The sequence below is a fragment of the Ruditapes philippinarum genome, unplaced genomic scaffold, assembly GCF_026571515.1.
Source record: "Ruditapes philippinarum isolate M1 unplaced genomic scaffold, ASM2657151v2 ctg5278_1_1_1_1, whole genome shotgun sequence".
Classification (NCBI taxonomy): Eukaryota; Metazoa; Mollusca; class Bivalvia; order Venerida; family Veneridae; genus Ruditapes; species Ruditapes philippinarum.
The window spans coordinates 5,742-33,452 of NW_026856007.1; the positions used below are offsets into that span (position 1 = coordinate 5,742).

The 27,711-nt window shown below is 33.0% G+C and overlaps 1 protein-coding gene and 2 long non-coding RNA genes across 3 annotated transcripts; all 3 read left to right on the plus strand.

The window, feature by feature from the left end:
- Positions 1-882: 882 nt before the first annotated feature.
- LOC132745105 (uncharacterized) lies at positions 883-21,557 on the plus strand. The gene is made up of 6 exons (XM_060733928.1): positions 883-1,104; positions 7,600-7,671; positions 19,625-19,696; positions 20,126-20,197; positions 20,520-20,593; positions 21,522-21,557. Exons 1-6 carry the CDS (start codon positions 885-887, stop codon positions 21,555-21,557), a joined length of 546 nt encoding a protein of 181 aa, XP_060589911.1. The 5' UTR covers positions 883-884.
- On the plus strand, positions 11,343-17,463 carry LOC132745103 (uncharacterized). Its single transcript, XR_009627795.1, has 6 exons — positions 11,343-11,830; positions 12,628-12,804; positions 13,270-13,376; positions 13,541-13,657; positions 14,047-14,212; positions 16,485-17,463. It is a non-coding gene; the product is annotated as an uncharacterized LOC132745103 (long non-coding RNA).
- Positions 21,558-22,169: 612 nt separating the features above from the next.
- Positions 22,170-23,653, plus strand: LOC132745100 (uncharacterized). Its single transcript, XR_009627794.1, has 4 exons — positions 22,170-22,272; positions 22,594-22,665; positions 23,219-23,290; positions 23,582-23,653. It is a non-coding gene; the product is annotated as an uncharacterized LOC132745100 (long non-coding RNA).
- The last annotated feature ends 4,058 nt before the right edge of the window (positions 23,654-27,711 follow it).

Sequence of the window (27,711 nt, forward strand, 5' to 3'; positions counted from 1 at the left end):
ACTTAACACAAATGATCAATACTTGTCGTATTATCCATATTATAGGCTTTTCTTGCTTCAATGATTTTAGTCAATGAGTTCTGACCCTTTAATGGTTTTATTTTCTAAAGATTGTCCGGACTACTCGTTTAATACCACTGATGCAATTTCAATGCAAATTTATAGGATTGATTTATAACTCAAACGCTTGCAGAAAATACAAGGGTTTCTCGCTGGAAGGATTTTTTGGCCGAGTCATGGCCCTTGAATAAAAAGAGATAATAACATTTGTCCGGATTACTCCTCTTATACCAATAACACAATTACAGTGAAACTTTATATTTGGTCGATCTGTATGTATCTCAAATAATTTTTTTTTAATATAACATGGGTTTTCCGGTTGAATAATTATGGCCGAGTTATTATGTATTGTGTCGCATTATGTATACAATCATTCCTTTTTCTTTTTGCATTCTGCTTGCATTATTCTGGAGTTTTTTTATCATTTGCTTTTCTTTTCAAACTAGTTCCTGCTCTTTTTTATAACTCTTAATATATATATATATATAAGATTTTGAAAAACCAACTTTTTATTACAGACATGCTTACTACACAAAGTTAGCTCCATGATGTATTATTGACACTTAATTATTTGTTATATTAATAAGTAGAATTAGACAAAAAAACTATCAATTTTCCTTATGTCTAAATTGCTTGACACTGCCATATTTTGAGGTGTCTTAATCATAATACTGAGCAATGGAAAATAATACTAACAAGCTTTCATCATTTGATTTGATGCATTCGGTGAGGGACTTGTTTGTACCTCTTGAGTAATAAACGTTTTGTAATTAGAAATACAAATGATTTTGAATGCCAATAATCTTATTTTTTTAGAAAAAAAAATGGGAGTTGATATTCAAACATACAGAGCAAGAATTGGCACATACAAGCATTCTCGATGTTGTAAAACTATTGAAAAATACAGACACTCCATGGGTAGTGATGTGGCAGTTCTTGTAACGAACATAAGCAGTGACATTTCAACTGTTGGCTGTGTGTTCTTCATTGGCGTTCTTTTAATGATTGCTGGTGTTGAACCTAATCCAGGTCCAACAGAAAAGGGTAATTATTTGCACGCACGCACACACACACACACGCACACACCAAAACACGCGAATGCGTGCAGAAACGCGCACACACGCACGTACGACCACACACACACACACACACAGACACAAACACATACAAAAGAAACAAGCAAGCCCGGATGCGGACTATTGCAAACTTTTGATATGTTATAATAAAATATTTTTTTATATAGAGGTTTCATTTGCTATTAGTTATTGGCTAGGAACTATAAGAGTTTTTAAAATATATTCTATGCAAAGGTATCCTATATCAAACAAAGTTTGAAATATAAATGATTTCGATTGAACTTTTAGAAGTAATAAATTTTCTGCACTACGCATATGTGTATCATGTTAACTTTGCTCTTACACTTTTTTCTATTGTGTGTATTTGTATTTTCAAGAATTCCTCAAAAAAGGAAATTAAATAAGGTGTAAATATCACATTATGCTGAATAGACATTTTAATCGTCATATATTTATATGTATTCTATCATGCACTTTGAATCTGACAATTACTATGGCGATGAGGTATCTGGAGTTATAAAATAAGGCGCAATATAGAGTATTGATGACATCTTTATACATTTAAATTTCAAGAGATAAATGAATGTTAACGTATAATTAATATAATGCTAATATAATTATAAAACATAACACATTTTCATACAGTTTATTCTATTTTAACTGACCTTAACACAACGTCGTTATGTCCAATAATTGTGATCCCACTCGACCTGTCGACGTGCATTATACGTCGTCAACGCTTTTTTAACACAAGTGTAACCTTGACCTTTGAACTGGAAACCTATGCGCGACATAGCATCGTCATGTCTTACAATTTAATTCCAAATTATTTTATAATCCATTCAGGAATAACAGAATTGTACCGGATACAACCCCCAATGCACTTTAATGAAAAAGTCAGATCATGACTTTACAATACACCATCATCTGACCTCAGACTTTGATTCTAATGGTCAATAGTCTCTAACAGCTCAGTTAAAAAGTATGTTGGCTCAGTAGTCCCACCTGCAAGGGAAACTGGTTTTCATTGATAAGATATCAAGAAAAGTCGGTTAGGTCGACCAAATTTTGAGATATGGTATTTAACAAATGTGTTAAATTAAACAGACAAAAGTTGATCCAATGTCAACACCTACAATAAGACGAAACTCTTCAGATGTATTGTATCATCATGTTTACACCGATGTCATCACTGAAGAGAAAAGTATATCTCTTGAATTGAAATTGTTGGTCCTGTTGACCCAATATTGACATCTATAGCTGAAGTATTTAAGAAGTTGCCCTCTTTAATTGTAATGTTTTATAATGTTGACCCAATGTTGACATCAATTAGGCCTGCTGTACAGTATGTGGGCCAATTTTTCAAAAATACATACAATGCAGACTTCTTTTTTATGTTTTGACAAAGCACTTACTATAAAGCAAATGTGCCTAAAAGTTTTTTATGAAAGTGCCGTAGGGTTCCTCTTTCCTAATATAGGAGGGGCTGTTTCGGCCTGTATTAGCACGGAAACAAATAAGACAATTTACTAAGGATGAAAGAAAACGCAACACAGCTACTTCGTGGCGCAAACCAATGGAAGTGTATTCAATGTGCAAAATACAAAATGCAACACGCATGTTATTTCAATAATTGAATGAATACATTACGAGTAATAAATAACAACAAAAATTTCCTGTAATGGCACGGAAACAAATACACCAATTTACTAAGGATGAAAAAAACGCATCACAGCTACCTAGTGGCACAAACCAATGGAAGTGTATTCAATAGGCACATGCGTGCCTTCCAATCCGGGTGAGTAAATGTTAGGAGGCCCGTCCAGAAGAAATCTGTTGTTATGAATTATACAGAATGACATTAAGTGTTACATTTTGCAGTGAATGAAAAGGATGAATGAAAATGAGAAAAATATGGGAAAATGAATAGGATAAATATACAGGACATGTACATATATAACAAAATGACAAACGTACAGGGAATATATAACGACACAATATATAAGACATACATACAAACAATAAATTATACATGTCGGTATATTACCCTCATTACATACCTCCCCACTTCGGGAAATGTCGTCCCGACATGTAAATAATTTATGAAATTAACGTTAAGTAAAGCTAAAGAAATAACAGAAGTGCTTTAAAATTTACAATCCAAATATACTATGAAATGAAATTAACTCAATATGTAATAAAGGCAGCACTTCAAATTATTATTGAGTACATAAGGGCTCTTGCCGAACTGTTAGGCATCAAACAAAGCTGCCCGAAGACTGTACACATGATTAAACCACATGTTTAATCAAAATTGAGGATAAGATAATACTGTAAAGTATTTATATTTGAATTATAGGCGTGCACTCTAATATAATTCAAATAAACACATCTATATATAAGAGATAAAAGAGTACATTAGTACCCACTAGTACATCATAAGTACATTTGTACTAAAATGTTTCTTTTCAAATTGTTCACCTTATGAACAAAACTTAATGGGGAACAAAAGTAAATAAAATGTTGGATAAATATTTGAAATATTTGCTTTATTTAAGATTTCTACAAATATAGAAAACTCAATTCTGATAAAAGTAAACATATGTCTATATTTAAAACAAAATTGTCAAATTCATGAATATGTCACAACTGATATACTATAAACAGTATTAAGAACCAGTTGAATTGCCATACACTATTCCTCATCCATGCCGACTGGGCTCTATTTCTTCTTTGTCTCTTAAGTGGTTCATCAGACAGACATGCCAGCTGCTTTTGCTTATCAGTACTATTCTGGTCCGACACTTTCCCATCAGTTTTTGACTGATTATTCCGACGTGCTGGTACAATATTTTTACTTGATGAGTCTGAAATAAAAGGATCATCATTTACTTGAACATAATTATCAGTATTAGGGATGGTTGGTGTAAAAGTATCAGGATGATTATCAGGACATAGATCAGAAGATGTACCTGAATCCCTCTTATAATCAACTGAGATTTCAGGGATTTGTTATCGGAATACCTGTCAATGAGAGTAAGAGATTCCTGTGAAGGAGTCTATGTTTTTTCTTACTATGCTCCCGTTTGACTTCAAATATAAGAATATCGGACGTAGGTTGACTGTCCACCACATAAACATTTTCCCCATCTATCAGCCAACTTTGCTTTACCCCTTGTTCCAACATTCCGAACAAGAACCCAATTTCAACATTGGTCTCCCTGACCCGCAGATCATACCATTTCTTATGTCTTTTACGTTGTTCACGAGCTTCACGACTAGCTGCCTTATAAGCAAAGTTAAGTCTGCTACGTAATCCAGATACATATATGGACTTATCTGTCGGCTTAGAACGATTAGGTTCGAAACCTAAAAATGCGTCGATTGCCAGCCGAGGATGACGTCTTAACATTAAGAATAGTGTGTATAACCTGTGCTTGAATGTGGCGTTTAATTATACGCATGAAGAAGTACAGGGACATTAGCTCTTTAATTGGACTTTCTGTCCTCTTCTAGAGTGCCTAGCATGTTCATCAACGTTTCGTTAAAACGGTCAGGCATTCCGTTCCCTGCGGGTGATACGGTATTTCTAGTCTTTCATATATGTGCAATATTACACAGTTCAAGAATAACTTCTTTTTCAAAATTTCTACCCTAATCACTATGAAAACGACTTGGAAATCCATAATGACAAATTTAATTTTCAAAAAGAAGTTTTGCAGTGGTATGAGCCGTTTGATTTTTAGCTTGTATTGCTTGTGCGAAACGAGTGAAGTGATCGGTTATTATCAAAATATTTTCAAAGCCTCCTTTTGACATTTCTAGTGACAAAAATCCATACAAACCAAATCCATAGGATAACTAGAATGAATAGGTACAAGTTTGGCAGAAGTCTTATCCAAAGTCTTTGACAAATACAACGAGGGCAATGACAAATAAGATGTTCTATAGATTGTTCCAAGTGAGGCCATAAGAATCTTGATCTGATAAGGGCAACAGTACGTGCACAGCCTTGATGACCGGCTTCATCATGAAGACCTGTAAAAACCACATCCTGAAAATGATCTGGACAACAGGGTACCCATAAGATGTGACTTTACGATACAAGACGTCATTCTGTAAATACAAGTTACTCCATTCATTGAGATATTTTCTCACAGATTCAGGTTCAAGCGACTTTTGTCGATCCGTAAGTCTATTAACAGCTTGTAAAAGCTGTAACATACGAGCAAGTGAAGGAACACCCTTCTGTTCTTGCTTCCAAAAGACAGCTTTAAAGTGAGTACCAAAGCATGTCTCATCTTTGGGATTCAAGTCTAAAACTTGCTGAGTCAAAGAAACACATTCCATGGCCGGAATCTGACATTGACCTTCTGAATGAGCTTGAAGTAAAGCTTTAACTACATCGGAGAAAAGAATGGTGTTTCTAGTATCAGGGTTAGGTAGTCGAGGTAGTGCATCGGCATCAATGATATGTTTTCCTGCCCTGTATATAATATTGATGTTATAGGTTGATAATGCGGCTAACAATCTATGACTCATGGCGTCTAATTTAGCAGTAGCAAAAACGTAGGTCAGGGGATTATTGTCAGGACGAACTGTAACAGAATTTCCATATACTTCCAGATACTCATGAAATTTGTCACATATTGCCTATTTGAGTGCCAATAACTCTAGCTTGTGTGCTGGATAGTTCAACACAATTGGTCTAAATCCTCTGCTGGCATAAGAAACAACTCGCTCCTTCTCGTCATGGTTTTGGTAAAGAACTGCACAAAGCCCACCTGAACAAGCATCTATATTGAGATTAAACGGCTTGAAGCAACTTACTTTTTGATAAACAATGATGGTTCATAGATAATCACTTGACTAACATGTAAGATATGCTGTCTCATATACTCTATGAAATTCAAGAATTGTGATTTATTTAATTTTAAAATCTTCTCCTGTAAAATTGTGGAAAATGTAATCACTACAGTGTTGCGTTCAGCCCTCGATATGGGTTGACTCTTGCTTAAGATCACGCAGTTGTCTGTTGAACGTTTAATTCCAATTAGTCAGCAGTGAGAGAGCTTAACTGTAGTGTTTCCCAAGGTAGGTGTTTGGGGTCATGGCTATATCTGACCTTTGCTGCCACGATATTTGACATTGTGTCTCCTTCTATTCCCGTGTTGACCAAACGGATAACCAACGCTTTAAGCCACCACCGAAAAACTGTTTACAGTGTACGACATTGAAAAATCCACCATCGACACCAATGAGTAGATGAATGGAAACAAATTGAAAATAAGTAAAATACAAAAACACTGAGTTTATTCTTTATGGAAGCCGTCAGCAACAGGGGTTGGTTTGTGTGGCGGCATGGCCGAGTGGTTAACGCGTCGGACTAGTAATCTCATGATAGCTAGCCTCATGGGTGCAATACCCGTCAGGGACAAATCGTTGTTTCCTTGAGCAAAAACTTTACACTTATTGCTCAGTACTGGTTTGTTCTAGGAACGGATTCGAAAGTGTTTCTTTAAGCCTATAGCTTCCTACACAATCAAACTAAAATAAATTATGTATAAACCAATAGGGTTTAACACACAATAAATTGTAATTGTGATATTAAGATAGAATCGCAACATTGTATAAGATAGCATTGAATTTCTTAAATGAATCTTTAAATCTCAAAGAACATACCAAACGAAACTGCAAAACTGCAATTTTAAGATCAATAGCATCAGGCAGTGTTAATTTCCCAATGCCACTGAACCACTTCTTTAATCTCTTGTTATATCTCACTTGGACTAATGTAACGTGAGATTGTACGGTATTTCGGAAACTGAGTTAACGACGTCTTTGACATTCGACAATACGTTAGTTACTGTGACAATCTTTTTTATAGAGGATTGGTCACGATCCGGGAGATTCTGTTTTCTGATGTTGACCCTTTCATTTACTGGATAATGCCTGTAAGGCTGCTAGGCAATGGCATTTTTTCAACTTACCTGTAACTAAATCCCGAAAGTAAAGTTACATAATTTCTTTTTCAGAAAACACTAATAAGAATTCTCAATTATATGTCTGTAGAGATGAAACACATATTGATATAAGGAGTTATCTCGAAACTATGAAAAATGTCCAAATTGATCAGGCAATATATATTTGTTGATATGACGGTTGATAAAACTTAACTTTACCGCGACTGAATGAAAAGTATCAACATTGCATTGAAAACAACATTATTCCATTTTTCTGTACCTGATTTTATTTATACGGAATTTTTAAAATAAATACCACATGCGATATTACCATTTATCAGAAATTATTTAACGGAAGCCGACGGCGTCTATGACATTCGACAATACGTTACTGTGACAATCTTTTTTATAGAGGATTGGTCACGATCCGGGAGATTCTGTTTTCTGAAGTTGACCCTTTCATTTATGGGATAATGCCTGTAACATATTTTCTTTTTCAGAAAACACTGTCGATTTAAAAACAAAATCTGCAGAGAAATTCCCGAAGGAAGCTGGACCTCTACAAACAAAAGGTAACATTTAATATAAGCTTATATCGAAAACATAAAGCTACCCGTACCAAAAGGAAAGGTTTGCCGCAAACTCGCCGCAACTTTGCCGCAAATTCGCTGCAAACCTTTTAGTTCGCCAAAACACTGTGTCAAGTGTTTGCCAGATATCGCCACTAGTGGCAACTCTGTGGCAAACATTTGGCGACTTTGCGGCGAATTCACCAGAATATTAAGTTGTTCGCCAAAAGTTTGCCAGAAACTTTCAGTGGAAAACTAATTTGCCAGAGATTGCCAGAATCTTTCTATCAAAAAAATTATTCGCTGAAAGTTCACCAGAAACTTTTCTATAAAAACAAGTTTGCCAGATAATCGCCACAAACATATCAGTTCTGAAAGTTAATCCAACTTTGTTCAGTAAATAACTATTTTGCCAAGGAATTATATTATTATGCACATATAAAAAAAGTCCTTCATGTACCTACCTATAACCACGGATTTAAATGTCAATTAAAGTCCGTGCTATAACCTACCTACCTACCTACCCAACCTTATTTTAATGGGTCGGGAAGTGGAAACAAACAATTTTTTATTTTTTGCCTAAGAGTTATCAAATTAAAACATCATATGTATCATGGAGGGTATTGTAGTTCACAATAACAGTTAAAAAATTATAAGGTAGAAGACCCATAATGAAATCGGCAATCTTCGACAATTACCGCCATATCTCGCCATTTATCGTAACGAACTTCGTTTGTTTACGGTCTCCCTAATTACCGACAAGAACCGTCAGGAACCGACAAGAACCGACAAGAAGTAAAAATGGGAAAATACGAATTAATTTCACTTATTAATCATTTAATGATAACAATTCCTAATATTTTTTACATAAAAAACATAATAAATTCGTTCTGAACCATGTTTATAGGCAAATATCTATAACGACAAGAAGTCAGTCTCAGTTTCTCACCGTCAAGAACTCGGCCATGTTCGTATCATTGATATTACATTAAGAATTTGTGTATAAGTGTTTAATCATAATTTTTTTTTATTAAGATGATGTTGTATTATAAATAATAATTATTATGTTAAATGTATTCTAATTCAATTAAGAATATCATCATTAATGAATGACCTTATGAGAATATTCGCGGATACCGACAATTAAGAAAGTTTCATTATTGCTATCAATGGCGTGTTCAAATAATTTATTGTCAGCCTATATTCAATTAATAATTTTAAAACATTTCGTTGTCATTGGTTACAAAATATCCTGCATTTAGGCAGAGGTGTTATATGTCTCTGATTTAGGCAATATTTCTGTACCGACAAGAAATGTGTTCATGTCTACCGACAAGAAATGTTTTCATGCCAACAGTACCGACAAGAAATATTATCATGCTTCATGTTTTCTTTAAAGAGACATTATGTATAGGCAAGATATAACATATTTAATGAAAGTGTTCAGTTAAAGTTGTTTTAAATAATAGTGTTTCATAACTGTATCAAAATATATTTCATATATAAAGTTTTACATACCTGCCAATTAAAATATCCAATTATAATCCATTTACAATTTTTACACAAATACACTGGTAAAGCATGCAACAAGAATATAAGAAATAAAATAAAATAATGGACGAAAACATTAATTCAATTCAATTATTTTATTAGCATATATACATATAACATATTCAGGGCAAATTTTTTTTTTCAAGTACAAATTTCAAAATCGATTGCTCAAACAAAATTGATTGATATTACTCAATTAAAGCTTGTGCGCGTGTGTTTCTCACTCAGTTAGCTTTGAGCGATTTAATTTAATCAAAGCTGTGAAAACTTTAAGCGTGTATTGCGCTTGTTCATAGCAAACGCTTGGGGTGAAAAAGTGCGAAAACAATTTCGAAATGAAAAGCTGTGAAAGAAAGAGATAATTCGTACATTGTATATAAAAAGTAGCAACGAAAGAAAAAATGCCCGTAAGTTTAATGCAGTGTTGTGTTTGTGTACAGTGCATAACTTTTATGAACTTTCACATTTCTGCAACCTCTGGCGCGGCCCAAAAGCCCGTAAGTTCAAAGCAGTGATCTGATCTTAGAACTCAACCTAAACTTGAAACGTATTGTTTACTAAACCAGAGAAATATATTTCTTGTGTTAAGAATGAAAATCATAGAATTAGTTTGGCCAGATTTAGATGCTCTTTACATAACTTACTTATAGAAGAAGGAAGTCATAGAAATATAGAAAGAAACCTTAGAATTTGTACCAAATGTAATATGATCGAATGTCATTGAAAATGAATATCACTTCCTCTTAGTTTGTCCGTTTTATTTAATTTAAAATTAAAAAAAAAAAGTTAAAAATTTCTGCAACCTCTGGCGTGGCGTAACTGCCCTTAAGTTTTATGATAATGGCGAGAATTAAGTCATCATCAATTTCTTCAAAAACTGAAAAAATACAAAAGAAAGATTATATACTTGCTCTTTCTACACTACAGCTCGTTCTCAATTTCTTATTTATTTACAAAAAATATTATAAACATGTTCTACACCGACACTACAGCTCGTTCTCAATTTCTTGTCGGTAAATCTTGTACGCATGATCCCTGTTTTTTTTCTTGTCGGTAATCGATTTGTTAAATATATTTTAAAACTAAATGGAATAAACACAAATTATTTTTCTTATATGCATTAAAATATGAAAGTTTAAAGCCTGAAAAGTTATTTAATTACAAAAAAGATTATATACATGTTCTTTCTACAATACAGCTCGTTCTCGATTTCTTGTCGGTAAATCTTCATTACACAGGATCCCTGGTTTTTTCTTGTCGGTAATCGATTTGTTAAATATATTTTAAAACAAAAAGGTATAAACACAAATATTTTTTCTTATAAGCATTAGAATATGAAAGTTTAAAGTGTTAAAAATTATTAAATTACAAAAAAAGATTAAATACATGTTCTTTCTACAATTCAGCTCGTTCTCAATTTCTTGTCGGTAAATCTTCATTACGCATGATCCCTGTTTTTTTCTTGTCGGTAATCGATTTGTTAAATATATTTTAAAACAAAAAGGTATAAACACAAATATTTTTTTTATAAGCATTAAAATATGAAAGTTTAAAGTGTTAAAAGTTATTAAATTACAAAAAAAGATTATATACATGTTCTTTATACACTACAGCCCGTTCTCAATTTCTTGTCGATAATCTTCATTACGCATGATCCCTGTTTTTTTCTTGTCGGTTGCATATACATTCATGTAATGTCATGAAAAACTGATTTATGACTACAAATAAGGTTGAAACATGTTCATAAGATATTCTGACCACAACTTTTGCAACTGTTTATATTACTTATATCATATTGAAAATAACAAATCTTTCGTGTCGGCGTCAACGTAACAGTAACAGTACGCGTTGCACTCGAATTTTTCTTGTCGGTACGCATATATTTAATATTCTATAAAAATACAAGAAAATCCTTATCAAATATGAAAAATATATATGCCCTGCATGTTTAACAATCATAAAAACACATTTGTGCGTGTTTATTTGTAATATATAGGCTCTTGTCGGTTCCTGACGGTTCTTGTCGGTAATTAGGGAGACCCTTTGTTTACGTATAAAGTCGGAATTCTAATAATAGCGACTTATTCACGTGGTAGTATTCCCCAAGAAAATGACGTAATTTCCGCAGATATCTAACATGGCGTCTTACAGCGTGATACGCTCGGTCTATTCAAAAAAAGTGTAAAAAGATGCAGAAAACTCAAGTATTCCGACTTTATTATAGAACATAACTATAGTGCAGGTAACCAGTATTACGTGTCAACCAAACCAGCTCTACAAGACATCAACTCTTCCTAAATCGGTTGATAATGAGGGTTGGAAAGAGGGAAGAAGAATCGTTGAGTTTGGCGTGTTACGGTCAAACCTAAGATTTTGTAAAAAATGTAGACTTGGACCAGTTGGCTACCATTAACAGCACTGATTAACTTTTGACAACATGTTAGGTGAATTTAAACAGGGAGTGTCTGGTTATTTGTATGTGAAATGTCGAAACACAGAATGCGGTCATGTGAATTGTGTTCCCTATGGAAAAACACACAGACTCTAGTAGATTGAAGACCTGTGAAAGTTGGAATGCCATGTTTCGTTGTCAACACAAAATTAGGAACAGGTAAGTGATTAATGTATTGCATCATAGTTTACATTAAGTACTAGATCTATATACTGATAATGAATTCATAGATGTAATGTCTCATACCAAAATGAATATATCGATACATTATGATTTATCAGTGTTTATTTACTTGTCTTCCAATGATGTCAAACATGTAAAATTATGCGGACCAAATTTATGTTTCAGATTTATAAATAATTAATTTATTATACAGAATACATGTATCTTGTTTGTGTTTAGCTGTAAATTATTGTGAAAGAAGTGGCTAGCCATACGGCTAGCCAAAAGTTCTAGCCGTACTCGACTCACATACTCCATATAATTTTGAAAAGTGCCGTACGGCTAGCCAATACAGTGTGTCCTGGCTAGTCGTACGTGACTCGCGTACGGCTAGAACTTTTGGCTAGCCGTACGGCTAGCCACTTCCTATTGTGAAATGTTTTATAAACTTCCCTCTGAACTGTTTTAATTTCCCCAAAGTCACTGAGAAATTTGAAAAACAAATGATAAAACGTTGCTAAATTAAATCTTGCAACAATGCAATTTTTAGTAAGACATTACAGAATCCTACATGTACATTATATAAAAAACACAGTTTACACTAGGCTGCCAATACACACAGTCACAGTAGTACTAATATTCAACGTACATGAGGCAGCTAAAAATAGCTCTATATTAATTTATGCAATGTGTTATTATCAGGGTTATGTAAATTACAATCCATGTGAAGTTTTTTTTTGACAAAATATTTGTATACTTTAATGAAATAATTTGTTTCTTTCATTTTCTTACAGCAATGATTGATAGTGTAGGTGGGCCGGTGAGGGTCAACAATTTGTTGTCAACACTAAATATACCAACAATTGGAAATAAAAACATGAAAAGAAATGGAGAGACGTGTTGGAAATATCATTGAGACAGCACTGGCTTCTATGCCGACAGAATCTGCTGCATAAGATCAAGGAAATGGAGTAAGACACATTTACATTTACAATGATATTTTCGAAATCACATGTACTTGAATTGGAAGAATTTCAAAAATTATTTTGTAATTATATGTCTATGCAGCTTATCATGGTATAATCCTATATTGCTGGCACACTCGTGATTTAGGGAACCAAAGAATATTATACAATCCATATATGAGAAAAGAATTTTTAAACAATGGCTTTGTTGTTTTTGCATGTTACTCTATATTCATGTACATATTTCTTTTTTCAAAATAACATGAATGTGTAATTGTTTTTTTTTAAAAGTATTTATTTCTACATGACAAACTGGGTCCGCCTGGGCTCCTTGCCATTGGTACTTGTTGCTTGGTCATATGGGGGTTGAGTTCATTGAACGCCGCCTTTCCTTGTTGATCTTGTTTATCATATTTTACCTTCATTGGTTTAAGACTAAAATTCATATTAAATACATGCATTCTTTTTAAGGGATGTGCATCATGAAGAATCAATGGTATCAGAACACAACATCATGGAAGATCTTATTGACAAGATCTCGGAGGATGTCCTTTGCCAGATGCCTCGCCAGCACTAAAGTGAGTACTGGTAGTTTGTTTTCTGTATTTTGTTTATTTACGAAAGTAAAGGACTATGCAAAACTGACTGGTGTTGTTGAACTGTTTGTGTTATGTCAGTTGCTTCAATATATGAATATCTCTCCATATACTGTTTGTACATATGTATTTTTTTTTTATTCAAGGTCTATTCATCAGTCAGATGCTACAGTTACAAATGACAGTGAATGCCAATGGTCAGATTTATACAATTGTGATTAACAATCCTCAACAATACATCAAACAAAAATGCCTATTAAACTGTAAGTTGAAATCTATGAGGTTTTTTTTATATATATTTATAATCATGGTGTAGCAATTAAATGATAATACTGTGATAATTTTGTAATGCTATTTGGGGTCGTCTTCAATAGAAACAATTTGATGTATCTTCATGTGATGAATAATCGATATGCAGTCCGAATTATTTCATAAAAGTGATTACTAAAATTGGTCAAAAAAAAGTCGTGCAATTAGCATTAATAATTAACAAAACTTATTCTAGTAACTGTATGAACATTGTGTTACATTAATTATAAATATGTTATTGTCAATTCATTGGTGTTCAGTCTTCAATATTTGTCAATATTACGTTTAAAGATGAATTTTAAAATACAGAAAATATTTTTGAAATATATTTTTACAATTACAGTTCTCACAGACAGTCAAAGGTTGAAAACAAATCAGAAGTGGTCCACATCTTAAAAAACCTCACAGCAGATTAAGACTTTCCCCGAAATTTCCCTGTAAATCCCGCAGTGGTATGTCCAGTGCAGTAGATACTGCCTGGCACAAAAGAGGATTTGACAGTTTAACATGTAAGTAAAATAAGATTATTTTTATCCCCCCACAATGTGGGAGCAAATAGCGTGGCACTTGTCAGTCTGTCCCAAAATCTTGTGAACGCAACTCCTCTTAAACCGGATGGCAGATTTTGCTTAAACTTCCAGGGATTAACAAACTTAATGTGTAGATGGTAGTAAAGGAAGAAATTTTTGCTGCAACTAAATTAAACAGAATAATGGCCCTTTGTTGATTTTTAGTTTTCAACTTGTGGCACATGTAGTCCAAAAACTATTTGACCTAGAGTCATAAGATTGACAGAACATTGGCGTGTGGGGGCATCCGTGTTTTATTGACACATTTCAAGTTTTTCTCAGTCATCATGTCAGTAATGATTTAGAATTTGTCAGAAAAGTATCTGTGTATATTTTAACCACTGTTATTGATGTATAATTGAAAAAGTGAGTTTTGCATACAAGTAAGACTGGTTAGTCAACATTGTTCTTTCAAACAGTGGCATTTAGAAGAAAAATCCTAATGGTTATTTGAATTACCCTGGTTTTAACTTTGAGTTCTGACCTAGCTGTCATGTTCACAGCATGGTTCATTTTTGTGTCGCCTCTATGGAGTAGTGGCAACATATAGGGATCATTTCTCCGTCGTCTTGTCTATCTATCCGTCCGTCACAGAACTTGTCCGGACTACTCCTCATAAACTACTGGTGCAATTTCATCCAAACTTTACAGGAATGATCAGTACCAAGTCTAGTTGTGCATATTGTCAGCATTTTCCGGTTCAATGATTTTTGTCAGAGGTATGGCCCTTTTTTTAAGTTTGTCCGGACTACATCTCTTATACCACAAATGCAATTTCAATGAAACTTTACAGGATTGATCTGTTGCTCAAGTCCTTGCACATATTGCACAGGTTTTCCGGTTGAATGATATTTTGGCAAGTTTGATGAAAAGGTGGTTTTTTTTCTGTGTGTTGCCAGATACATAAAAGCTTGTCCGGACTACTCCTCAAAAACTACTGGTGCAATTTCATCCAAACTTTAAAGGAATGATCAGTACCAAGTCTAGTTGTGCACTGTCTGTCTGTCACAAAACTTGTCCCAACATGAAATTGGCCATCATGAGGCGACACATGTGATCACTGATCGCTCTTGTTTGTTATTTTGGTGTTTTTATGCCCCCCTTCGAAGAAGAGGGGGTATATTGTTTTGCTAATGTCGGTCTGTCTGTCCGTCGGTCTGTCGGTCTGTCCGTCGGTAGACCACATGGTTTCCGCTGATTATCTTGAAAAGTATGTATCACAAAGTCTTCATATTTCACATAGTGATTGGTCATCACTAGTAGATGACCCCTATTAATTTTGGGGTCACTAGGTCAAAGGTCAAGGTCACAGGGGCTTTAAATGTCAAAATGGTTTCCGCTGATTATCTTGAAAAGTATGTATCACAAAGTCTTCATATTTCACATAGTGATTGGTCATCACTAGTAGATGACCCCTATTGATTTAGGGGTCACTAGGTCAAAGGTCAAGGTAACAGGGACCTTAAATGTCAAAATGGTTTCTGCTGATTATCTTGAAAAGTATGTATCACAAAGTCTTCATATTTCACATAGTGATTGGTCATAACTAGTAGATGACCCCTATTGATTTTGGGGTCACTAGGTCAAAGGTCAAGGTCACAGGGGCCTTAAATGTCAAAAGGGTTTCCGCTGATTATCTTGAAAAGTATTCATCACAAAGTCTTCATATTTCACCTAGTTATTGGTAATAAGAAGTAGATGATCTCTATTGATTTAGGGGTCATTAGGTCAAAGGTCAATGTCACATGGGCCTTAAATGTCAAAATGGTTTCCGCTGATTTTTCCATAATTGAACACTTCCATGTACCCATTTTTGGCAAGTTTATGTAATAAAATTATCAATTATGTGAGTCAATGGCTAGAAAGGGGCGTATATGTGTCGTTCGACATTCTTGTTTTAACATGATACCTTGACTTCTTAACTAAGTTAGATAAACTTATAATATATGAGCCACTTGTCATTTGTAAATAAATCTAGGTTTTGCAATGCAAATACATGTTCATCCCAACAGATCAAAATCAAGCCAGCAATAAATAATAATTGCCTTTGGTGTTTATTTTCTTCATTTGTAGGTGGGCTTTACTAATAGATTACTGCCACTTTACTTCAAAGTGGGGTTTTGGGGTATCATTCACCTTCAGTGATAGTTCTAGTTTTATCCAGTATAAACATGGTAACATGGAAATGAAAAATAAACCTTGTTTTTTTCAGTGTACTGCACCAATAAACTAAATATGGAGAGAAGCTTAGTCCACCAAAGCAGTCAACACCAAAATACACACAATGGCCAGGGCACTGAAACTTGGAAGAGTGAAAGAGTAAAGTAGTGCGTTTTTAGCTAACAAAGTGACATTGCGAGCTTTTGTCTATCTTTCGTCCGTAAAACTTGATCTTTAAACAACATCTCATAAATTGCCAAGCCAATTTCATGCAAACTTACGATATTGTCTAGTCAGTTTTTGTTTTGCTTGCAATCGTTATATGACATGACTAAAGACATTTAGTTTTATTCTTAAGTTATTATGTTTATGTTTGTATAAGACCCAAATATATTGTTAAGATTCATTTTTACAAATTTGAAAGCCATTATTGTTCTAGTCAGTTTTTGTTTTGCTTGCAATCATTATATTACATGGCTAAAGACATTTAGTTTTAATCTTTAATAGTTATGTCTATATTTGTATAAGACCCAAAAAATATGTTAAGATTCATTTTTTACAATTTTGAAAGCCATTATTGCTCTAGTTTGTTTTTGTTTTGCTTGCAATTGTTATATGACATGACTAAAGACATTTAGTTTAAATCTTTAGTTATTATGTCTATGAGGGGCGTCCGTGGCCGAGTGGTTAAGGTCATTGACTTCAAACCACTTGCCCTTCACCGCTGTGGGTTGGAATCCGACAGGGACTTTGGAATCTGTCTTGTGAGGAAGCTATCCAGCTAGCTTAACTGAACGTCAGTGGTTCTACTCAGATACCCGTTCGTGCCTGAAATAATGCAAGGAAGGGCATCTGAACGTCACGATATGACCTTTACTGTGTTGATGTGACGTAAAAACCCAAAACAAGCAAAACAAAAATTATGTCTATGAAATTCGTTGTTTGTATAAGACCCAAATATATTGTTGTGATTAATTTTAACAATTTTGAAAGCCATAATTGTTCGTGTCAGATATTGTTTTGCTCACAATCATAATGACATATGAGTTTAAATCTGAAGGTATTATGTCCATGAAATATGTTGTTTGTTTAAGACCAAAATATATTTTGAGATTCATTTTTTACAATTTTGAAAAGCCATTATTGGTCTAGTCTGTTTTTGCATAACACATAAAGCTATTGTTAGTATTTATTGTTATTAATAGTGATTTGTCTAAGTGGATGTCGAAGTATGTATGTTATTCCATGCCGGTTCATGTTTGAATGAAACTTTTTGTCCAGATAGAAGATTTCAAACTGTAACTTTTCTGATTTTTATCTTTTACAACAATATTATATTCCCATTTATGGTGCTAAGAAATACTGCAACATGTGCTGAATAATAGCTATTGTCAAACATTGTTTATATGCTCCCCGAAAAATTTCGGCGGACCATATAGTCATTGGGTTGTCTGTCCGTCTGTCTGTACGTACATACGAACCTGAATTCGTGTCCAGCCCATAACTTTGTTATTTCAAGTTGGATTTTAAAACTATTTCACAGAAATGCTCACCATATTGAGACGACCTGTCGCCCGCAACATTTGGTCGCTACCTTGAAGGTCCAAGGTCACACCATGACCTTGAACAAAATCATGTCCTGCCCATAACTTCGTTATTTGAAGTCGGATTTTAAAGCTATTTAAAAGTAATGATCACCATATTGAGACGATGTGTCGTGCGCAGCATTTGGGTCGTTACCTTGAAGGTCAAGGTCACAGCATGACCTTAAACAAAAATTGTGCCGGCCCATAACTTGGTTATTTGATGTCGGATTTTACAACTATTTCACAGAAATGATCACCATATTGAGACGATGTGTGGCACACACCATTTGGGTCAATACCTTGAAGGTCAAGGTCGCAACATGACATTGAAGCAAAATCGTGTCCGCCCCATAAATTTGTTATTTGAAGTCGGATTTTACAACTATTTCACCGAAATGATCACCATATTGAGACGATATGTCACATGCAACATTTGGGTCATTACCCTTGAAGGTCTAGGTCACAGCATGACCTTGAAGCAAAAATGTGTACTGCCCATAACGTCGTTATTTAAAGTGGGATTTTACAACTATTTTGGAATTATCACACTTTGAACTTTGTCTGGGACATAACCCTGAAACTTCAAAAGATATACTTTTCTGTATCTAGGATCACCCCGGTTCAACCGGCTCTTGTTTTAAATTGATTATTAAGTAATATGAACAATTCATGATAGCATCATAACTAAAGAGTGGAAATTTATGAAATCAAATATGATTATAGAATCCAGTTGCTAATAAAATGTGTGTAAAATTTATCTCTTTTTGGGAATTAATTTCTTTATTTTTACAAATTTATCAAATTTCATTTTTTATTCTACTGATATGTTTGTAATATTTCTTTTATTTTCTATTGAAAAAAATGTGTTAAACCAATATGTATTTGTTTTTCTTATAATTCAGCTAGTTTTATTATTCCAATGGTTGAAAAAATTGTTCGCCAGAACTTTACCAAAATGTTTGCCAAAATATCGCCATAACATATTTGCTGAAACTGGCAAATATGCAAATGAAGTTTGCCGCAGTGTTACCAAAAGCTTCTGGCGAACATCCGCAAACTTACTATGCAAATTGAAGTTTGCTGCAAATTTGCCGCAAACTTTTGGCGAACATCTGCAAACTTTTACCATGCAAATGAGGTTTGCGGTAAATTTGCCGCAAACAGAAGCTACCTCCCCCTATAGTTAGCGGCAAGTTTGCCGCTAACCTCATGAGTTGCGGCAAATTTGCCGCAAACCTCATTTGCATGGTAAATAATTGCTGAAAGCAGTTTGCCGCAAACTCACCGCAATGTTTGCGGCAAACTTGCCGCAATGTTCACCAGAGAGCCCTTTTTTTGGTAAGGGTATCCTTAATTTTATATAAATATACTAACAATGACATTATTTGGAGATGGATCATGACTACTTATTTTGTGCAAGATATTTAAAACAAGTGAAATCTGCAAAACACTACTAGCAGAAGCAGAAAATTTGCAAACAAAAGGTGACATTATGTAACACTACATCGCAAGGTCAAAGGCTACTGACTGTAAGTGGGAGATGAAAAGTAACACAAGTTTATTCAATTTACAATATGACAACAAAGATGACTGTTTTTCATTTCAGAAGACAATGTCGCCCTCGTAACAGGATCTGCAGTGAAAATACCGGAAGGGGCAGAACCTTTACCACCAAAAGGTTTTATTTTGATATAGAATTTTACACTGAAAATTAATATTTTGACGGTTGATAAAACTTAACTTTACCGCGACTGTATGAACAGTATCAACATTGCATTGAAAACAACATTAATCCATTTTTTCTGTACCTGATTTTATTTATACGGTATTTTTTTTTATAAATACCACAAAGACAAAGAACATGCGATATTACCATTTATCAGAAATTATTGAACGGAAGCCGACGGCGTCTATGACATTCGACAATACGTTAGAGTGACAATCTTTCAAATAGAGGATTAGCTATTTCTTGGATATTTTAATTGCTTTCGAAAATTAACCCTTCATTTTGTGATAAGGCCTGCAAAGGGTTATGGCAACAAACACAACGATTGCAACTTACCTGTAACTTAATCTCAAAATTAAAGTTGAATACTTTTTATTTCAGAAGACACTTTCGCTTTAGAAACAGATTCCGCAGAACAAATACCGAAGAAAGCTAAATCTTTACAAACAACAGGTTACATTTTATATAAAAATATAACGAAATCATTTAGAAATCATATATATTCTATAGGAATAAGCTTTCACTTACGTTGAATTGAGAGATCTTTCATAACGAACTATTTGTATGCTACATATTTGAAACAAATGGAATCTGCTAAAACCTACTACTTGAAGCAGAACCTTTACAAACAAAATGCTATGTTATGTAACGATTCCACGCAAAGTCAAAGGCTCAAAATACTGGTTGTAAGGACTGAAGATAAAATGTAAAATGTAACACAAGTTTATACAATTTACAATATGACAACAAAGTTGAATGTTTTTTTTTATTGTAGAAGATAATATCGCCCTGGAAACAGAATCTGCAGTTCATTATACCGGAAGGTGCAGCACGTTTACAAACCAACAGGTTTTATTTTAATATAGAATTTTATAATAAAAATAATTATCCAATATGTTATTCTGTTTCTATCAGGACTGATCCAGGAAACTATAAAAACTGTCTGTACCTGAAAAAGCAGAGCCTTTAGAAACAACAGGTAGCAATTTAATGTGAAGTTATATCGTCAACATTTAGATAAAGTCTATCTAATAGGAATTCTCAATTACAATACTGTAAGACATGAAACAAATATTGATATAAGGGTCCAGAAATATGAAAAGTGTCAAAAATTGATCAGGCAGCATATATTTGTTTGACGATTGATAAAATATTTTATTTTGAATACGACAAAGACAAAGAACATGCGATTTTGACATTTAACATAATTCGATTCATCAATACGTTACAGTGACAATCTTTCATAGAGAATTACTCAAGATCTGGAATATTTTGTTTGTTTTTTCGAAACAGACCCTTCATTTTTGGGATATTGCATGTAAAATGGTATGGCAAAATTACACATATGTTTTCACCCTACCTATAACTAAATCTAAAAATCTTAGTCGATTATTTACTATTTTAGAAAACACTGTCGCTTTAGAAGCAGAATCAGCAGATAAATTACCGAAGGAAGCTGACCCCCTACAAACAACAGGTTACATTTTATATAGAAATATATCGAAAGCATTTAGAAATCCTATTTTCTTTAAAAATATACTTTCAATTAAATTGATTTGAGAGATGGATCATAGCCAACTATTTTATGCTAGATATTTAAAAGAAAAAAAATCTGCAAAAACCAACTAGAGGAAGCAGAAAAAATTCGAAAACAAAAGGTTATCAACGTAAAAATTAAAGGCTCCAAATAGCTCGTAACCGTAAGGGGAGATGAAAAATATGACACAAATTTATGCAATTTGCAATATGACAACACAGTGAATGTTTTTCATTTCAGAAGACAATGTCGTCCTGGAAACAGGATCTGCCATAAAAATACATGAACGGACAGAACCTTTACAACCAACAGGTTTACTTTTATATAGAATTTTGTAAAATCATATAATTATATCCAATATATTATTCTGTTGATATCAGGAATAATCAAACAACAGGTAGCAATTGAATGTGAAGTTATAACGACAACATTTAAATGAAGTCTATCTAATAAGAATTCTCAATTATATGTCTGTAGAGATGAAACACATATTGATATAAGGAGTTATCTCGAAACTATGAAAAATGTCCAAATTGATCAGGCAATATATATTTGTTGATATGACGGTTGATGAAACTTAACTTTAACGCGCCTGTATGAACAGTATCAACATTGCATTGAAAACAACATTATTCCATTTTTCTGTACCTGATTTTATTTATACGGTATTTTTTATAAATACCACAAAGACAAAGAACATGCGATATTACCATTTATCAGAAATTATTTAACGGAAGCCGACGGCGTCTATGACATTCGACAATACGTCACAGTTACAATCTTTCAAATAGAGGATTAGCTATTTCTTGGATATTTTAATTGCTTTCGAATATTAACCCTTCATTTTGTGATAAGGCCTGCGATTGTAACTTACATGTAACTTAATCTCAAAATTAAAGTTGAATACTTTTTATTTCAAAAGACACTTTCGCTTTAGAAACAGATTCCGCAGAACAAATACCGAAGAAAGCTAAACCTTTACAAACAACAGGTTACATTTTATATAAAAATATAACGAAATCATTTAGAAATCATATATATTCTATAGGAATAAGCTTTCACTTACGTTGAATTGAGAGATCTTTCATAACGAACTATTTGTATGCTACATATTTGAAACAAATGGAATCTGCTAAAACCTACTACTGGAAGCAGAACCTTTACAAACAAAATGCTATGTTATGTAACGATTCCACGCAAAGTCAAAGGCTCAAAATACTGGTTGTAAGGGCTGAAGATAAAATGTAAAATGTAACACAAGTTTATACAATTTACAATATGACAACAAAGTTGAATGTTTTTTTTATTGTAGAAGATAATATCGCCCTGGAAACAGAATCTGCAGTTCATATACCGGAAGGTGCAGCACGTTTACAACCAACAGGTTTTATTTTAATATAGAATTTTATAATAAAAATAATTATCCAATATGTTATTCTGTTTCTATCAGGACTGATCCAGGAAACTATAAAAACTGTCTGTACCTGAAAAAGCAGAGCCTTTAGAAACAACAGGTAGCAATTTAATGTGAAGTTATATCGACAACATTTAGATAAAGTCTATCTAATAGGAATTCTCAATTACAATACTGTAAGACATGAAACAAATATTGATATAAGGAGTCCAGAAATATGAAAAGTGTCAAAATTGATCAGGCAGCATATATTTGTTTGACGATTGATAAAATATTTTATTTTGAATACGACAAAGACAAAGAACATGCGATTTTGACATTTAACATAATTCGATTCATCAATACGTTACAGTGACAATCTTTCATAGAGAATTACTCAAGATCTGGAATATTTTGTTTGTTTTTCGAAACAGACCCTTCTTTTTCGGATATTGCATGTAAAATGGTATGGCAAATTACACATATGTTTTCACCCTACCTATAACTAAATCTAAAAATTTTAGTCGATTATTTACTATTTTAGAAAACACTGTCGCTTTAGAAGCAGAATCAGCAGATAAATTACCGAAGGAAGCTGACCCCCTACAAACAACAGGTTACATTTTATATAGAAATATAACGAAAGCATTTAGAAATCCTATTTTCTTTAAAAATATACTTTCAATTAAATTGATTTGAGAGATGGATCATAGCCAACTATTTTATGCTAGATATTTAAAAGAAAAAGAATCTGCAAAAACCAACTAGAGGAAGCAGAAAAAATTCAAACAAAAGGTTACAACGTAAAATCAAAGGCTCCAAATACTGACCGTAAGGGGTAGATAAAATATGACACAAATTTATGCAATTTGCAATATGACAACACAGTGAATGTTTTTCATTTCAGAAGACAATGTCGTCCTGGAAACAGGATCTGCCATAAAAATACATGAACGGACAGAACCTTTACAACCAACAGGTTTACTTTTATATAGAATTTTGTAAAATCATATATTTATATCCAATATATTATTCTGTTGATATCAGGAATAATCAAACAACAGGTAGCAATTGAATGTGAAGTTATAACGACAACATTAACATAAAGTCTATCTAATCGGAATTACATTTCTGAAAAAGATGTATCGTTTATTAGTATAAGGAACTACATCATGAAAAACTGTAAAAATTTGATCAGCCCAAAATATATATTTTTGTTTTTGAAAATCGAAAAAGATTTTTTTAAACCCCCGGGGGCCCCCGAAAAAAATATAAAAAATTGAAATTGAAAAACAAAAAAAAATTTCCCTTTTGTTACTTGGGAATTTTTTACTTTTTTTTGGGTGGGAAAATGCCACAAAGCCCAAAAAGAACATGGGATTTTGGGGACATTTAACTTAAATAAATTTTAAGGGGGAAAATTTCCCGGCGTAAAATGCGTCTATGACGTACGACAAAACATTTCAGGCGCCCTTTTAGGGAATAATATTCAAATGTAGAATTCAATTGATGTAAACAAGAAGCATCGGTTCATAAGTCAAATAATTTTGTAGTGTCTATGTGCAAAGCTTAAATCATTTTAGTTTCAGATGCGTCATTTGTTGTAGAACCGAAGCGTATTCCGCGTGTAAGAATTTCCGGGTTAATGGAAAACACAAATAATGAGATGCTTGTATATATTTGTTAAAATGGAAGCAGTTGTGAAACACAAGGACATGATAGGCGCTGCGTATAAGTAAACCCCAACAAATTAAGGGGGGTGGGTATACTAGTGTCAACTTGACAATCTGCATTTGGTCTGCAATTCAAAGGAAGAAACAATTGGCGTTCGAAATATTTTTTTATGTTTGCTTTAACTACTCTGCAACAGGATCTTATAGCTAGTTTGCCGGCTGGTATAATCCAAAACAATCCGTGCTTAAATAGGGTGAATTGTGCACCTCTTGTGATAATAATTAAACTAGGCAAAGTTGTTTGGTTAATGGAATACTTTTCATTTATCCCTGGGATCCAAGTTTTGAAAATCCAATATTGCCACAAAAATCCAAGATGGCCGCTATATAAAATTTTTCAGAAAACTATAGTTTCAGTTGTAGTCATAACTAAACTAGTATGAAAATAGCACCAAATTATTATGTTGAATAGTTATTTGTATTTTAGCTATTCCAATGATTTGATATGAAACTATTTCAATGATTTAATACGTAGTGATCTTTTATTTGGTGTGCAAAAGTTCAAGGAATGGTATAAAACCTTTTGTATATTTTTACCAACAGCTATGCCATTTCTCATGAAAAGAGTCACTTCATAACAATTTTAGAGAATTGAAGTGTATGAAGTGTGTTTTTGAAGAAAAAAATAGAAAAATATAACCCAAAACTACTTGAACTAGTATGTGTTCCGAGTCTAAGTGACAGCTTTTAAAAAATTGTTTCTGGAATTAATTGCAGAAAATGTCAGAAATATTGGTATCTCAACAAGATCCGCATCGTCATTTTATACCCAATTGAACAATTTGAAGTATTGTTGTTCAATGTTATAAACTTAAACTGATCAGTATAAAACAAGTAGAAATAAGTCATTATTCATGATAACCACATATTAATCTAGTAAGGAAAATATCCATTTAAGGTCAATAAAGTTTTATCGATATTAGAAGGATTTAGAGGAGTTTAAATTAACTATCAAAATAAAAACAAAAATGGTTGAGTAGATGACAATTGAACTATATTGACTTTCAACAAAAAATAAAACACATTAATATAGCTAAAGTAAGCATAATTTCAATAGGCCAAATTTTCTGTACTTTTATGACAGATGCGGAAAGAAGTAAACAAACCAAAATAATTTATTCTAATTAAACAATAACCGCATTTAAATTTATAATGTGCTTAATTTTTTTCTTAGAAATTCAAAACACTGATATACTCGTATAAAAGCAGCTATTTGTAATATCAGGAAATATATATGATACTTTCCTGCGCTACTTTGTACGTAAATGCGCTTTGTGACCCTATTTTTGATGTTATTATTGTTATTTCTATTGTTTGACGTATATAACTTATAACAAACGGAGAAAAAAAGACACAACGATGTAGTAATTTATCAAATGATATACGATATTGGTGCCGTGACTTAAAAAAATGAACCTACAGAAGTAAATTTTAGTGCGTAGAGGCAATAAAAGCGTTATGTTGAAGCTTTTGGGCAAAATCGAAGACCCAAAGGAGAAATCAGACAAAATAGAATTCAATTCTTTTCCGGAGGCCCTCGAATCGAAGACAAATACTTTAGATGCACTCGCTGAGAAGTTTCTATCTCAAACTGGAGTCTAGGATGTCGAAAAGGAACTCGTTCCCACTGAATAATATAAGCTAGAACTCGAGATTCAGTTACGGAAACTTAGAGCATATCATCAAATGAACTCCCAGACGGACGGTCGTACGAGTGAAAGTACCAAGAATCCTGAAGGAATTAGTCATATAAGAGCAGACGATATGGAGGAGAACTGAACTCTACTGATGGAGCAGACGGTGGTGAGACCGGAAGTCGTATCAACGTTCTACTTCCGGAAGGAAATATTCACTTTGCTTCACAGAACAACCTCTTGTATGTCGGTTACTTCACAGTACCATAAGTTACCTAAACCTTAATAACTGATTTAATGGTGAAATTTTAGCTGATAGGCATTTTGGGACTCGTTTGAGTTAACCGTTTATCCCAATTGTAACTTGACAGCTGTGCAGAGAAATTTTAATATTTAAAAGAGCAGAGCTGCATTACTGGTACTGGTACTGGTACTGCAGTACGTACTGCAGCGATTTTGCAAGTACTGGTACTGATAACTGAATTACTCTTAACAAATTTTTTGCTACTAACTGGTACTGGTACTGCATTACTGTCTTAACAAAGTGGTACTGCTACTGCATTCCAGTACTTTTTGGTGTTGATAAAAATTAAAAATAACATCAATTTTTCTCATAAAATAAAGCTGTAAATTACATTAACTATATTTTATTTTTTGTGAAAAGTAAGTTATCAAATCTAAAGATAAATTTTGCTGCAATATTCCTTCAAATGTAAACATAATTTTTCCCACATAAAAAGCACCAAAGACTTTAAGTAAAAATTAGATTAAGATAACAGACTCAATAACTCTTTACCCTAAAATTCCTTATTAAAAATATTTTATTACTTTGTATTTACTAGTAAAAGAGCAAATAAACACTAATTAATTTCTTCAATTCTAAAAAATCTCAATTTCAAGTGAAAAAAGTGATATTGTTAGCACCATAAAAAGTTGTTATTTACTTTGGTATAAATTGAACAGTGGTGTGAAGGTGTGAAAGGCAACAACAGACTGTTGTGTTTTAAATGAAAGATGTTGCATTGTATTTATACAGTTGACTGGTTACTAAACAATTAGATATGACATGAATATATGTTGTAAATATTGTTTGTAAAAAGTATGTTAAAAATATAAAATTGTAGATATGTTGTTAACTTTAAAGCAGCATGCTCCAGATTCATCCTAATTTTCATGAAAATTTTGAAAATGTATTTAAAGGTAAAATATTGTTAAACGAACAAAGAAAGTACTTGACACATTACAATCGGCACTTAAAATCCACGTAAATTACCAAAAAAAGGTCAAAAAATGCATAAATAGCCCCTACTGCGTTAGTAACGCAGTAGAAATATGGTGATAAATACTACAAAATACAGTCATTAATTGCACATAAGATATAAATTATCACTTGAATCTTTAATTAGCTTACTTTTCTCAAAGTTTTAGTATTTTTTTTCCAAGTTTAATTTTCTTGAAATAGTTTTGGTCATCTGGAGGCATGCAGCTTTAAAATTATGATTTTATTTCTTTGCTGAATAATATTTGCAATTATTTGTTCGACACTGTATTAATTCAGATGAATATATAAAAGTAATGGTACTGATACTTAATTACTTCACCAAAAAAAGTACTGGTACTGCAGTACCCAGCTAAAATCTAGTACTGGTACTGGTAATGGTACTGCATAA

Coding starts and splice junctions, on each gene's coding strand:
- LOC132745105 (XM_060733928.1), top strand. CDS start 885: ATGGGAGTTGATATTCAAACATACAGAGCAAGAATTGGCACATACAAG. Junction 7,672..19,624: donor TGGACCTCTACAAACAAAAG/GTAACATTTAAT, acceptor TTTTCATTTCAG/AAGACAATGTCGCCCTCGTA. Junction 20,594..21,521: donor GCACGTTTACAAACCAACAG/GTTTTATTTTAA, acceptor TTTTCATTTCAG/AAGACAATGTCGTCCTGGAA.